The 16945-nt window shown below is 38.4% G+C and overlaps 1 protein-coding gene across 1 annotated transcript; it reads left to right on the top strand.

Moving 5' to 3' along the window:
- Positions 1-260: 260 nt before the first annotated feature.
- Positions 261-2078, top strand: gpr34l (G protein-coupled receptor 34 like). Its single transcript, XM_026195636.1, has 2 exons — positions 261-478; positions 613-2078. The coding sequence occupies exon 2, from the start codon at positions 692-694 to the stop codon at positions 1673-1675; it is 984 nt and encodes a 327-aa protein (XP_026051421.1). The 5' UTR covers positions 261-478; positions 613-691; the 3' UTR covers positions 1676-2078.
- Positions 2079-16945: the final 14867 nt, after the last annotated feature.

The raw sequence follows: 16945 nt of genomic DNA, 5'->3' as shown, positions 1-16945 counted from the left end.
ATACTGGACATTTTGTTACAGAGCACGTGACAGTACATTAAGTCACCGAAAGGCAATTTTTAATGCGGAAATATATATTTATGTTTTGGTACTTGTAAGGTTGTTTAGGTTGTTAAAAGTCAAAGAGCTTTAAAACAGAGGTCTTAGACCATAATCCTGGAGACCCACGGTCTTGAAGAGTTTAGTTCCAAACTTAGTGGGTCTAAAGTATATGTTCCTCAAGCCTCCTGTCTGTTTTGTTCGGGGTAAAAACCCAATTTTAGGCAACCAGATATTTCCTGTGCTCTGAGAATGGAAGCGAGTTTTGCTCGATTTATCTGACTCTCCTCTGCTTTTCTGCTGAGGTTAGCAGTTATGTCAACCTCAGCAACCAGGATCCAACGTCACATGCGAGCAGAGTTTCCTGTATAGGTACTGGAGTTTCTGAACAGTCATGTATCTAGTCAATTGCCCCAGCACAAGCAAACCAGCCAAACAGGTAAGAGTGCTATTCTTCTCTTGGGGTCTTAGAATTTATTCAAAAGCAATATAACAAGTTTTAAAAATAGATCAAGGGAGAACCTGTCATCATATTGCCAATTTTTTTGACTTTGTCCTCCCTTGCCCCATTAGGACAACCAAAAATCACTGTATGTCTAGATTTTGAGGAGCAGCGGTCAGCAAGTGTACACCAATTGTTTTGGCTGTCACAATGTTGCAGGAAGGAAATTCAACCAACAATGAGTCCTGTCAGATTCATGATGGCTTTCTGTGGCCCGTCTTGCCCATTGGCTACATTCTCATCTGTTGCATTGGTCTGCTCTGTAACACCGTCACCCTCTACATATTTTTCCTTCGGCGGCATGCAGACTCTTCCATGGCTGTGTACATGCGACACCTTGCCCTGGCGGACACACTCCTGGTCATGTGTTTGCCCCTGCGAGTGTACTACCACAACAAAGAAGGTCCCTTCTACTTGTGCAAGGTGGTGGGCATCTTCTTCTACATCAACATGTATTCCAGCATCCTGTTCCTCAGCCTCATCAGTCTAGATCGCTATTTGAAAATCATCAAGCCTGTTTGGGTCTTTCGAATCCAAAAGACAAAGTGGAGCCACACGGCAAGCTACATCATCTGGGCGATCCTCATTTCTGGAATGATTCCCTTTTTTTCAAGCAACAGTCAACGAAATCCCTGTGACAAGGTCTGCTTCCACTTCCACAGCAAGGGACCTGTCGGTGGGACCATAAACCTGACAACAGTGGTTCTCTTCCTTGTTTTTTATGTAGCCTTTCTTTGTTTTTATGTGAAGATCACTAAGAAACTCAAGACTATGACCATGGGTAATGGTGACCCTAAGGCACAGAGTCGCAAAAAGAGGGTCATCATCAAGACTTTCTTAGTGCCAGCCATTTTTACATTGTGTTTCTTGCCGTACCATGCAGTACGCATACCATACGTTCTGGCTCAGCTGAACGTGATCGGAGATCTTCATAGCCAACAATTGTTGCACATCTTAAATGAGAGTACTTTGCTATTGTCTGCTCTAAATAGCTGCCTAGACCCAATTATCTATTACTTCTTATCCAGTGCATACAGGAAAACAATACTGTGTGCCATTCAGGGCAAGTTTAAAAACATGTATGCTTTAAACAGAAGGAGGATCAGCATAAACCGCTCACTCACTGAAATTTAGCATTAAAGGATGACTTTTTCAATTGTGACTTGTCTAGATGAATCACTTTTTTTATTCAACAAATTGAAAATATTTAGTTTTAAATTATGTTTACTATTGGTCACAGCTTGGGTTCACATGACTTAATATAATATTCAGATTCAGATTCAGATTCAGATGGCTTTATTAGTCCCCAATGAGGCAATTCAGTTCTACAGCCAATAAATGTAAAAAATTTAAAAAATGTTTATACCTTATTTGTATAAACATGTAAGGCATATGTGTGTGTGTATGACGGTTCTAACATTGCTTTTCTGTAAATAATGAATATGTAGCTGCAATTTCTCTAAAGCAGTGGTTCTCAAATTATTTTTCTTTGATGTAAATTTTTTGGCGGTGCCCAAAAACTATATATATATATATATATCATATCATCAGTGTAAAATTGTTCATATATATTTATATTTATCTGTGGTTATTTGTGTGCACACTCACAAACAAACACACACACACGCACGCACGCACACACACACACAGTTTGCACTTAGCATTGTATTTTCTTATTTCATTTTCCTTTGGTGTCTGTGACCCAGATCTGACATGGAGCCAACCAGTTGAGATCCACTGAGCTGCAGTGCTCTGAGTGTACATTTGTGGATAGACTTTTTACATTTTCTTCATGGCTTTATTTAACTGAGAGAATTACCTATATTTATGATAGTTATAATATGTGAAAAAAATACTGTAAATGTTATGGATTTCCCCTATTGCAATAGATCGCATGTGGTTGACATGGGGGCTGTTGTGCTATGAGTGTAACCCATGTTTGTGGTGGTAGATTTTGTAAGTGTAACGTGGGAAAATACTAAATGTTGTTCAAAAAAATAAATAATAATTATTATTATTATATATCCACAATATATATATGTACACACATTTGCACTTTTTATTATTTAATTATTTAAACAATTTCTACTTTTTATTTTATTATTATTTTTTATTTGGTTGAAGGTTTGATTTGATTTTGTTGACTAGTAACTGAAAGCTGAATGAGATGCATTAGTAACCTAAAAAATACAAATAATATAATGAGTATATATTTTTTTCTGTTATAAAATGCATTACTGTTTGCATGCCTTTCTTCATGTTCTTTATAAACAGTGTATGTACATATTTATACATGCCTGCAATTTGGCTAAAGCCATTACTGTAACAATTCATGGTAATATAATGCAAAAGAATGATTTAAATAAAGTTTGCATTGTTTGTTGCAAAAACTGCAGTTCTCAGCTGATTTCTTAGATAGGTTTAGGGAGCTTGACATGATGCTCAAAGCTGCTGTGTGGGTTTGATGTTGTCGTTCGATTCTGATTAACAGATTGGAGAGAGCATCGATGAACTGACTTTTTTTCTGCAGATTGTGGGTGACTTGCAGGATCCTGTTGGTGACTTGAGTTTCAAGTTTAGATAATTTTCCACTTGCACACCATTTTGCATTTAATACATCCTTATGTATACGTGCGCACTCACACACACACACACACACACACACACACACACACACACACACACTTTGTGTATTCCTTTTGTATTTCAGAAGGTTTAGTGCAACATGGAGTGTGGGTGAGTAAATGATGAATGGAATTTCAGTTTAACACAAAAAAAAAAATGTTCTTAGAGACAGTGTTTCGTTTCATCCAGATTTAGTTAAATGAAGTGAAAGGTCACCACTACATCTGCTCTCATGACCTAGTTGCATAGACCTTGCACCATAACCAGTTATGATCATAAAAGTTAAGCAGCAGTAAACCTGAACTGCTCACACTTTTTACGTGCTTTTTGTGGATTTATTTGCATCGTTTTCTGAATTACATTATATGAAATTAATAATATAATGATTAAAAATTAGTACAACATAAAGTAAGGGTGGGCAGACATGTCTCACACTCAGCGCAATACCTGTGTATACCCTTGGTACAATTTTTATTTATTTTTTTTTGCTTTGAAAGTCGGTAATCTGCTGTCATGTTAGCTACCCCTGTGTGTTCCCCAACTGTGTCCCATGTTGTGAAGCTCATTATTCATTGTTATAATTGGTGCATTACCACTACCATTCTACCATTTCCTACCCATCATTGACTGATGACCTGAGGTCGTAGTGCAGCCACGACACAAAAAACGTTTTTTTTTTCACATTGTTTCATCTGAACAATGCACTAAGATGTTTGCTTTGTAGTTTAATTCTCTCTCACTGGCTCTATACAATCTGCATTTAGCATGACATTTTCAATGCCGTCTGTGACCCAGAACGGATTGTACATTTGTGGGCAGACTTTTTAGATTTCCTTCATGACTTTATTTAACTGAGAATGACCTGTATTTGTGAAACAAGAAGAAAAGAAAATACTTTTGTAATTGTTATGGATTTACCTTATTGCAATAGATCGCATGTGGTTGACATGGGTGCTGTTGTGTTATGAGTGTAACACATGTTTGTGGTGGTAGATTCTCTACATGTGTTAGCCACATTCCACTTTTCAGACCGGCTGACTAAAATGAGACTGCAGCAGCAGATATATGAGCTGTCTGAAAACAAACAAAGTGGTGTAGACAATATATCTGTTGGCCATCCTAAATATGGTAGCAATAGCTTACCACAGCTATTGTCAGTATACATTGTCAGAATTATTTCAAAAGTTTTAGAAAAGACTTTGCTGCCTAGAATAAATAATTAACTGGTTTGGTTCTAATGCTAACCATGGAAGTGACCTGTTTATGTATGCTTTACAGGAAATGGGAAACAAGTATATAACTCATTCGTTCTTAGGTGTTATGTTGATGTATTTAAGGGTGTTTTTTTTGCACATAGTGGTATAGCTCATACAGGCTATTTGAACAAACCAAGTGACGTCACCTCAGAGACCCCTAAAGTACACAAAAGCGAATCATAGTCAGACTACCTCCATGGGTGGTTCGACTTCCTCATGATTTGTGAAAGCAATGAAGTCCCAGTACACTTTGTATGGACCCACATGACAGTGATGCTTCAGATTGAACTAAGCAGTTTATTGTGTCTCATGTTATATCGTGTAGTTGTAATCTATGGCCAACTGTGCATTAAATAATTTTAATGCATGATGGAGGCAACGGACCACCCGACATATCTCCGTTACCCTTAATGCAAGAAGTCTGAAACAATCAGGACTCTTCTTGGCCTCCTGGCCCAACTGAGCAATTGATGGAGAAGGGCTTTGGTTAGAGTGGTGACCAAGAACCTGATGGTAACTCTAGTTGAGCTCCATGATCATATGTGGAGATAGAAGAAACCTACAGAAGGACAAACATCACTGCAACACTTCACCGATCTAGGTTTTAAGGCGGTATGGCAAGAAACAATCCTCTCCTGAGTGAAGACATATGAAAACACACATGGCATTTGCTTGTCCAGTTCAGGCTATGCACTGAAGAGATAATCACCGTACAATGAAGCTCTTTACTGCAGTGCAACTCAACCGAAAGCATCTTATACAAGATAAATAATATATACACAATATATATAAAGCTGAAATGTTTTGAAATCACTTTTACCCTACCTGATAGAAAAAATCCAGTCTTTCACTCTGTCTGTGTCAGTGTGAGTCATGTTAAAGTTTTAAATCCCTGCCACCAAGATGCTCCTCTGTCAGTCACAGACTATGGAAAGTGAAATGTAAATCTATAGGGGAGGTTGGATTTATTCACGCACGATAAAATATTTATTTGAAGCTTCTTTCTGGCATGATCATAACAACGAAGCATTGAATCGTCCACTATTCGGGGTCACCCCTAGGAATTTCATTTTTTATTTTTAATAAATTTACGAAGTTGTGATTTCTGTTTTTGATTTGTCATTATGGTATATGGAGTGTACAGTCATGGGCAAAAGTATTGTCAGTTACATAGATTTTGTGTTTTGCAGTTTGCTGCTTCAGTATTTGTAGATTATTTTCCACGTTTATACGGTGAAAACAATAAAACAGTGGCCCTAGCCCACTGTGCCCACAAAAAGCCAGCATGGGCCCCGCAAGGACATGTAAGCAATTTCCTCAGCATCTGAACTGTCATTGCAATCCATTTTTTAACTTCCATTATATGGACAAGCATGTGTTTGTGTGGGACATTTTTTCTAAATCTCCTTTTGTGGTCTGAAAAAGAAAGAAGGACATAGGGCATTACACCAACACAAGGGTGAGTAAATGATGACTTAAATATATATATTTTTTTAATACATATATTTTTTATGAAAAAATTCCAGGAATTTCCTACATATAATAGACTTCAGTGGTGGGCAATCGGTTGAAGATTCAAATTGCACCATTTCAATGGAGCTTCAAAGGTCTCTACACGATCCCATCCCAGCTGGGGAATAAGGGGCCTTATCTTGCAAAACGACCTGTCATTTTTTTTTTTAAATGAATAAATAAAATGTATATACTATTTAACCACAAATGGTTGTCTTACACTAGCTCTGCAATGTGCATGCATGTCTTCATGCATTGCATAATCACGCTGAAAAGGTGACACGTGGTTAGTTTTTCATCTGTGTACTCTGGTTCAAAAGGATAGGATAGGGTGAAAAAACCCCTCTCGCTTTCTCCTCCAACGTCACAATCATCCAAAATCATTGTTTTCACTTTTTTTTTTTTTTTGTTGTAAAGGGCGTTTAACTTTCTTTGCACATTCACTTTATATTCACTGGGTTGGTAGATATGTGTGTGATTACATAATGCATGATGTTGAGCTAGTGCATGATGAGCATCTGTGATTAAAAAGTATATAAGTTTGTATCTTTCTCAGAAAATGACCGATCATTTCAATAGATAAGACACTTATTCCTTGGCTGAGATCACATAGAGCCCTTTAAAGATGCATTGAAACTGCAATTTTGACTTTCAACACATTGGCCAACATTGAAGTCCAATATATGGAGAAAAATCCTGGAATGTTTTTCTGAAAAACCCTCAGTTATTTTTGACTGAAGAAAGAAAGACACAAATCAACATTCTGAAATGTGGGCTGTGCATACACATTGGCTGGCATATCCTGAAAAAAAGCTTTTTTAATGCTATTTGAGCAATTGAAACAACATTTATGATACAGTTGTTATCATATTTCATTGATGAATTCAAATATGAAATTTAATTGAAAGTTTGATTAACTTTTTTGTAGAATTTGATGTTTCCAAAGAGATAAGGATCTGCACTTGCTTGCCCAAGAAGCCCAAAATTGGCTCCATGCATCCAGCTGTATCTGATCACAGCGTAAGTATAATAAGGCAGCAGGTGCAATGATTACCATGTTTTTGCTGAGGAGCCTAGCCGGTGACCCGGGCACTCAGCAGTGGTACAGCAGCCATGGTGACGGGATGTGACATTTCTGTTCCCTCCTTCAGGAATGTTACCGAATTGGGGCCAAGCGGTGTAAGTGCAATATGCCCCAGGAGCCTCTTAAAAAGTTTCAGTGGGACAGCTGTGCTGCCCTTGAACTTATTCAAAAAGGCTAGCACTGACCACGCACATTCCTCTGTGAAGTGTGCTGTCTGTTCAACCGAATCCAACTCCATGCCGAGAAAAGAGATCCTCTGTGTCAGGGAGAGTTTGCTCTTTTCCCAGTTGACCCGAAGGCCCAACAGACTGAGGTGCTGGAACACCAGGTCCCTGTGCTCGCACAACTGATCCCGAGAAAGCCAGTCATCTTGATAGTTGAGGATGCAAAGACCTTGCTCTCTGAGGGGAACAAGAGCCACCTCCAAAGACATGGGGAGACAGGGACAGCCCAAAGTGCAGGACCTTGTACTGATATGCCCATCCTTCGAACACAAACTGCAGAAATGGTTTGTGTAAGGTTCGACACATGAAACTACGCATTCTTCCGATTGCTGCAAACCAATCTTGGGGATGGATGCACCCGAAGATGAATTTCTGCATCAATATCTTGAATGATAGCCAATGAAGGGCTCATTTCAAAACTTGCAGATCCATGATTGGCCATATCCCACTGCCTTTCTTTGGTACAATGAAGTAAGGGCTGTAAAACCCAACCTCATATCGGCTGGAGGGACTGCCTCTATAACATTCTTCGCCAGTAGGACTGCGATCAGGACAGGGGCATTGGCCGCTTTCACTGTTGTGAAGTGAATATTGCTAAACTTGGGGGGGGGATGCCGGGTAAACTGAATCGCAGAAGCCAGTGTGACGGGCTGGGTATCGCTTACCAGGCACCCAGAAACCGTTTAGCAGAACCACAGGCGTACCCGCAGGGGGGCAGCTATATGGAACACAGGGACCCAACTCGGGCACCTTGTGAGTGGGCAGGAGAGGGTTATGAGTGGGAACAGAGATAGAAAGAAAACACTCTTTCATCGAGATTTCCAGATTCCTCACCCGGCCCTACTCCGGGTGCCCAGAGCTTAGTAACGGTCATCTTCCCGCAATGGGAACATGACTCATTCACGAACGCCGCCTCAGTGTGTTTGCCCAGACACGTGTGGCAGCGATCATGACCATCACCCAGTTCCAGGTAACGACCGCATCCAGAAGCGCACGGGTGAAAGGCATCTTTAAAAAAATGATCTGTCATCTTTACACAGATGCACCCATTAATTTCTCTTTTAGAGAAATTGCTCTTTTAGGGAAATGCTCTTTTATGTGCTGAGGCGCACAGGGGAATGGCCTGCTGCAGCACAAAAGGGGGTATTGCAACCTGAAGTGCGCAACCCACTCGACGAAGGGACTGCTGAAGTGCCATACTGCCAACACCAAAAGCTTCCAAGAGCGCTTTGAACTCGTAGCTTACATTTACATTTAATCATTTAGCAGACAGTTTTATCCAAAGCAACTTACAAATGAGAACAACAGAAGAAATCAGACCAACAAGAGAAAAACAACAGTATACAAGTGCCATGACAAGTCTCAGTTAGGCTAGCAAATAACCGTAGCTAGGTTTTTTTTTCTTTTCAAGAAAAGGCTAGACAAGAAAAGGTAAGTGCTAGTATTATTTGGTCAAGTGCGGCAGAAAATGATGAGTCTTTAGATGTTTTTTGAAAATGAGTTAAGACTCAGCAGTTCGAATTGAGATTCGGAGGTCATTCCACTAGCTGGGCACAGTCCAGGAAAGGGTCTGAGAGAATGATTTTGAACCTCTTTGGGATGGCACCACAAGGCATCGTTCCCTTGCAGAATGCAAGTTTCTGGAGGGTGCATAAGTTTGAACTTGTGAGTTTAGGTATATTGGTGCCGTGCCAGTGGTCATCTTGTAGGCAAGCATCAGTACCTTGAATTTGATGCGAGCAGCTACTGGTAGCCAGTGTAACCTGATAAAGAGAGGAGTAACGTGAGCTTTTTCTGCTCATTGAAGACAACCCTCGCTGCTGCATTTTGGATCAGTTGCAGCGTAATAGTCCAGCCTGGAAAGAACAAGAGCTTGGATAAGAAGTTGGGTGGCTAGCTCTGACAGGAATGGTCTAGTCTTCCTAATGTTGTATAAGGCTAATCTGCAGGACCGGGTCAATGTAGCAAAATGGTCTGTGAAGCTTGGTCTGTGAAGCTTAAAGAGCCACACAGATGGGAAATTAAAAATTACCTGTATTACAGTGTATGATGTAGCTGTCCATCTGTGTAAACAATGTGCGAATAATTAAACCAAAACTGCGTTTGGCCATAAAAGATGGTTCATTACCAACTTTATTTAGAACAACGAGCATCTCCGAATCGCAACGCGAAGTATGATTATGAAGTTATGTGTCTGTTTTCTCCCGAGCGTCTTATCAGTTTGTGTGCTGTCTGCAGCCTTTGTTTGTGCTGATCGTCAAGTAACGTTACAAACACGTCATTAAAATGAAGTGTTACTCCGTGAATACTCAACGAAGAGACATGAGAGAGATATCTATAGAAAGCTTGACATGTCTACTTTAAAACTAAACAAGTGCTGCTAACATATATTCTGTGATAAAGTAATCTATATGAAAACAATGCGATGTCTGTTTTTCATGTCTCCCTTCGTGACCACGCCCCAGCGCTGAATGCGCTATTCAGATTCAAACTGAAGCGCGCGGCTTGAATACACCAACACAGAAGAAAAAGCAGCGAGACTGTTCAAGTTTTTTTATTTTACTGTTTGCTTCGCGATGAGAGGAATAAAACATAATTCACCCCAAACAGATGCTAACGCATAGTTTACCGTGGAGGTGTGTGCAGAACAACCAATCCAAACTGGTTATGTTAGTTGACCAATCAGAACACAGTATGCTACCGAAAGGTGGGGTTTAAGGAAACTGAATCTTTTGAACAGCTTCACGCGAACCGTTTGGGGATCTCTGAGAATTGAGGTAATTTTAAAATGATATTTTGACAAAATGACAATGTTTTTTAACCTTGGATGGATTTAAACCTAATGTACAGGACTTATAAACAGTGATAGGAAGCTTAGAATTTTCATCTTACTGGCTTTTTAACTGATGATCGATCGCAACTCCTAGATTTCTAGCTGTCCTGGAAGGAGGTATGGTTGACAAGCCCAGCTGTATAGAGTAGTTGTGATGAAATGACGGGTTAGCTGGAACCACCAGCAGTTCTGTGTTAGTAAGATTGAGTTGAAGGTGATGGTCATTCATCCAGCTAGAAATGTCACTCAGATCTACCATCAGATCGTCTGGTTGGAATGAGAAGTAGAGTTGAGTGTCATCAGCATAGCAGTGATAGGAAAAGTCATGATTCTGCATGACAGATCCTAATGATGTCATGTAGATGGAGAAGAGAAGTGGTCCAAGCACTGAGCCTTGAGGAACCCCACTAGCAAGAAGTAGTGACTTGGAAACTTCACCCCTCCAAGACCCTGAAGGATCTATCTGAGAGGTAGGACTTTAACCACAGGATTGCGGTTACAGAGATGCCCATCTTTCTGAGGGTTGACAGTAGAATCTGGTGTTTAACTGTGTCAAAAGCAGCAGACAGATCCAGTAAGATGAGTACTGAGGATTTGAAAGCTGCTCCTGACAGTTGCAGGGCTTCAGTAACCGAGAGCAGGGCAGTCTCAGTTGAGTGACTGCTTCTGAAGCCAGATTGGTTGCTGTACAGGAGGTTGTTCTGTACAAGAAACATAGAGAGTTGGTTAAACACAACTCACTCAAGTGTATTTGCAATGAATAGAAGAAATGATTTCTAGATGTGCTGGATTTAGAGATGGTTTCTTTAGCAGTGGGCTTACCCGAGCCTGCTTAAATGCTGAGGGAAATGTACCAGAGTGAAGAGAGGTGTTGATAATGTGAGTAAGTGAAGGTATGACTGAAGAAGAAATCGCTTGAAGGAGGTGAGAAGTGATAGGATTAAGTGGACAAGTAGTAGCTCACTGAAGACACTTTGATGGAGCAGAACTATGTTGTCACTTGGCTCTGAAGCGTAAAGCTAGTATGCATTGCACCTGCTGCATTATTATACTCACACTGTGAGCAGCGGCAATAATTGCATGCCTATGTGCATTGGCTTATTTAGTTTACACTCAAAGTAGATTGGTCTATCAAAGCAATATCCAAAATTCGTTGGTCAACGATGTCACTTAGAGAGTGAGCGACTGAAAGGGAACTATTATTCTGACAGTTGATCCTCAATACATTTCTGCTCTCCTTTCTAAGAGTGCCACTATAGCTACTGGGCCACCATTAACTTGTTGGTTCTCTCAAAGTTCTCTGTTCGTCATCTACAATGTTTAACACATTTGTCAGTGCTAAACATTCCTAATTAATTGAAAATATTAAAAAGATGCAAAATAAAAAAGATGCAAAAATGTTTTATCTGTATTGTGATTCTGTAATTCAGTTTAATGGATGACATTACGATGTAACAAAGAATTCCACTGTATGACAAAAAACATTACCCTGAATGGCAAAACTTTTACTTCAGCTTATATTACAGGCCAATTACTCACAACATCTACTTAAAAAAAAAAAAGAAAATAAAAGAAAACAAGGTTTTCTAATTTAGATAAGAAACACTTTGCTGCACCATCACATGGTGACTTTTAATGATGACATCCTGGCTTGGGAACAGCACCAAACGGTTCTGTGCATGGCTCTCTGCTTGACTTCTGTTATACTACATGCTATAATATACTACTGGATCCAGGCAGCACGGCAGACAAACTGATATTACAATTTACTTCATTAAATAGTCAAAGGGTTTATTGTTTATTCAGTCTATGTTGTGAAAAGAGTGAAAAACTTTTATAAATGTTTTGTTCCACTTTTAATGTTTCTTTATAAGGTTTGTACGGTGGCCGAGACAGCTCAACATGCTGCAACTTAAGAAAATACATTCAAATTGAAAAAACATCAGCAAATGAAGAAAACATCTTTATCAGTTTGACAACACAAAGGTTGCAAATCATCACAACACATGCATATAACGAAACGCGCTGCAAATCATCACAACACATGCATATAAAGAAATGCTGCAAATCCTCACAACACTTGCATTAACGAAATGTGCTGAAAATCCTCACAACACATGCAATTAACAAACGCGCTGCAAATAGCACTGACCACAATGGAAATGTTTCAAGGAGACCTCAAAAAGTGTCGGATCCGACTTGGATTTGTTTATCGTGCAGTGGCTACTGGTCAGTGGAGTTGATGGTGAACTGAAAGGTAGAGTTGTTCCGATTCCGATACTAGTATCGGAAATATCTCCGATACCACAACAAATTCTGGCATCGGCATTGGCGAGTACATGAACCCATATACCGATCCGATACCATTTTCTTAAACAAGACCTAGTTATGACTGCTAGCTTTGCCTAACCGCTGCACAGTTCTTATTCGCTGCTCAGAATGCATTGCAAACACAGGAAGTTGTGCTGTGTTGCCACAAGCAACCCGTTTAGAGCAGCGAAGAAGAAATGTAAACGCGTTAGCAGCACTGATCTATATATGACTATATATGAACTGCAAATTCCACATCTCTGTGGGTGATGGGCGCAGATGTGCGGGAGCTCGCTATTTTGTCTCTGCCGTGTGTCACTATATGAGGACACAAATGCATAAACTGTCACTTCATAAGAATTTACTGTTTCATTTGAGAAAACTGTCATATCATAAACACAGACACTCAAAGATCTTCATGGCAGCCCATTAAAATAAATGTTTGGCTTAACATGAGTAAATTGACAATATATTAAGCTACTGTTGTAGCCTACAGTAGATTTAGCTATGTATCTATGTAGTAATAATAATACGTCTCTATTAATAATAATAATTATGGCTAGATGGTTGCTTGTTTTTTACTTGTTTTGTTGTAAAGATATTATCTGATTAATATATCATTTTTTTTATATTCCTAGACTTATTTGTTGCAGTTTTTTATACAGTTACATTTGAAGTTCTTTTTTGCTTAAGAAAATAAATAATTCTATATTATAGATCAGTGGTTAGCAGTATGTCTCTGTAGTACCGGTAGTTACTGACATGTCAAATTCATGTCAGATAATAAAAATACTGTAATGAGTACAGTAGTTCACCATGTATTTGTTCATGTTTTATTAAGGGATCAGTCTGAAACACACCATAAAATAATTCTCTCAATTTACACAGGGCTAGTAGTATCTACAGCTGTATATACAGATACATACCAAGGTATCGGATCAGTACCCGGTATCGGCCGATACCCTGAGCCCAGGTATCTGAATCGGTATCGGGAAGAGAAAAAGTGTATCGGAACATCTCTACTTAAAGGTGAGTTTTTTTTGTCTTTTGGATATTATAAGCCTAAATAAGCTGAATAATTACATTATTAAATGTAAAAAGTTACTTAAGATGGCTAACTTTAATATTCTCAACTAAATATAATTACAAGGTTAATGAAAAAAAAAATATACAAAGCTTCATTAATTGTTTGTTAATGTGTATGTGCTGTGAGGATTTGCAGTGTTTCTTAATTTATATGTGTTGTTAAGTATTTGCAGGGCATTTCGTTATATGCAAGTGTTGTGAGGATTTACAGCTCGTTTTGTTATATGCATGTGTTGTGATGATTTGCAGAGTGTTTTGTTATATGCATGTGTTGTGAAGTATTTGCAGCGCGTTTTATTGTATGCAAGTGTTGTGAGGATTTGCAGCGTTTCTTTATATGCATGTGTTGTGATGATTTGCAGCTCATTTCGTTATATGCATGTGTTGTGATGATTTGCAACACTTGTGTTGTCAAACTGATGAAGATGTTTTCTTCACTTGCTGATGTTTTTTCAATTTGCATATGTTTTATTAAGTTGCAGCATGTTGATCCGTCTTGGCCACCGTAGGTTTGTCATGTTGAATATGAAAATCACATTACTTTTTGTGTATCATTAATATTATGTTGACAACTTATACTATGCTAATCTGCTATTACTCATACATAAGAAATTATGACTAGTCCCACAATGTTCTGGAATGTTCCAGAAAGTATTATAACATTTCAAAATATCCCAGATTGTTACATATATTTCTAGAATGCTCCCATTCTTGCTAAAGGAAACTGTTTAAAAAATGGGCAAAATTAGAATAAAAACCTGTGCTATATAAACCAGTGTTTAATAATTAATGCTAGAAGCTGGCCTAAATGTTTACCAAATTATTGATGTTACATAATAATAAATAGTACAGTAATAAGAGTAACAGAAGAACCATAAAAATGTAACTATTTTTTTCGTTACATTGTGTATAATAAACACTCTCTGCATTCAAATGATTTATTTTGTTATGTAAATATCTACCCTGTGATGTAAAATGGACATGCAAATGTAACGTTTGAAATTCTTTGTGTATGGCGCAATCTGCTGGTCATCTTGCACAGTGCAGAATGTCAAAAACTTCAACACTCAAATAATTATGAGAATATTAAAAAAAAAAAAAAATATATTACTAATAATAAAAAAGTATGTATGTATATAACTTTGTGTTTAAACTCAGAAAATTAATATGGCAACCAATTGTACTCTCACCTTCCATTGAAAAATGCAAAAGAGCCATTGGCTCTCATTTCAGAGGCTGACGTGTTACTAAGCAACTGTGTTAAGCCATATCCTTTCACCATCTGTTGCCAATCCATTTTAGCGCCCACTGATTTAAATGGCAGCCACTTAATGAAGACGGTGGGTATGATATCATTCCCAAAATAGCTAAGCCATACTAAACTGTCACAAGATACATTCGTCTGCACAATAATTGGAGCTTTCCCTATCTTCGTATGTCATTTTATTTCTTTTTCTTTTTACAGAAAAAGATGGATTACTGAAGCCAAGAGCTACTGTAAAATGAAATGAAAAATTTGGTTGCACGTTTTCTCATTAGTTTCTAAGAAGCCTGCAGAATTTTGACAGATATTTTTTTCCAGGATATAAGTTTCTTTTTGGGAGCTGATATTATTGACATGCACACCAGAGATGGGACCAAGTCACACATGTGCAAGTCTCAAGTAAGTCTCAAGTCTTAACCTTCAAGTCTCAAGTAAGTCCCAAGTATTTTTTTCTTGGGCAAGTCAAGTCAAGTCAAGTCACAAGCTATGTCAAGTCAAGTCCAAGTCAAGTCACCTTAATATTGTTATTTTACCTGCAGAATCTGATCTTAATAAATTAAAAGACAAGATATAAGTAACTGTCAGTAAATTAAAATAATTTAAATGTAAATACTCATGTTCAGTAAAATACATCATGGAATCAAACAAAATTGTAAGTTCCTAAAATTATTTATTTTTCACTTCTGCCAACAGTGTTTGAAATGTTTTACATTTTCAACATTGAGTCCATAAAACTAAACATCCAACAGACTCCTCTCTGAACACCTCTCTCTCTCTCTCTCTCTCTCAAACACAGTTTACATACAACATTAAACTGTTACATTTCTCCTCTCTCTCTCTCTCTCTCTCTCTCTCTCTCACACACACACACACACACACACTCTCTCTCTCTCTCGCTCTCTCTCTCTCTCTCAGAGTATAGAATATAAATATGACGTATTTTCAGTTGTTTCATACTTTTTTGTTATGTACAGTACAGACCAAAAGTTTGGACACACCTTCTCATTCAAAGAGTTTTCTTTATTTTCATGACTATGAAAATTGTAGATTCACACTGAAGGCATCAAAACTATGAATTAACACATGTGGAATTATATATGGAATTATATACATAACAAACAAGTGTGAAACAACCGAAAATATGTAATATTCTTGGTTCTTCAAAGTAGCCACTTTTTGTTTTGATTACTGCTTTGCACACTCTTGGCATTCTCTTGATGAGCTTCAAGAGGTAGTCACCTGAAATGGTCTTCCAACAGTCTTGAAGGAGTTCCCTGAGAGATGCTTAGCACTTGTTGGCCCTTTTGCCTTCTGTCTGCGGTCCAGCTCACCCCTAAACCATCTCGACTGGGTTCAGGTCCGGTGACTGTGGAGGCCAGGTCATCTGGCGCAGCACCCCATCACTCTCCTTCTTGCTCAAATAGCCCTTGATGCCTTCAGTGTGACTCTACAATAGTCAATAGTCATGAAAATAAAGAAAACTCTTTGAATGAGACGGTGTGTCCAAACTTTTGGTCTGTACTGTACATAACAAAAAAGTATGAAACAACTGAAAATACGTCATATATATATATTGTGTACTGTGTATATATATATATATATATATATATATATATATATATATATATATATATATATATATATATATATATATATATATATATATATGTATGTAATATGCACTTGTCATGACTGGGTAATCGCGGCAGCTACATTTGTTTTTCTGATCAATTGTTTTGCTCTATGAGAAAGACAAGGTAACAAAATATTCGGGGCTTATGCACCCTTAGCCCAACCCTAGCGCCGCCCCTGGAATGCGTTTTTTTGACGGCCTGCTAGCGGATCATTAGGTGCTGTTCACATCACGTATTTTGTGCGCGCAAGTTCGTTATTTCCAATGTATAATGGAAGCAACGCGCTCAACATCTAAACTTTTCAGAATGCCGCAAGCGCACCGCAGGTCATGTGACAATAACTAACAAATCAGCTTCATCCTTTCTCGTATCAACGTTGAAAGCTCAGCTAAGATGAAGGAACAGCTGTTCATAGCTGTATATGGATTGCCATTTTAAAATGAATTTAGTAGCAGAGCTACTGCGAGCGATTTTTAGTGCTGCAAATCCATTTATCCTTTGCTGAAATTTCCGCGTTTTCATTGAGAGAGAGCGTGTCATGGATGCTTAGCAACGACAGACGCCCCAGGAGCACTT

The sequence above is a fragment of the Carassius auratus genome, chromosome 21 (genome assembly GCF_003368295.1).
Source record: "Carassius auratus strain Wakin chromosome 21, ASM336829v1, whole genome shotgun sequence".
Lineage (NCBI taxonomy): Eukaryota > Metazoa > Chordata > Actinopteri > Cypriniformes > Cyprinidae > Carassius > Carassius auratus.
Note: the sequence above shows the minus strand (reverse complement) of the source record. Positions and strands in the feature narration are given on the sequence as shown.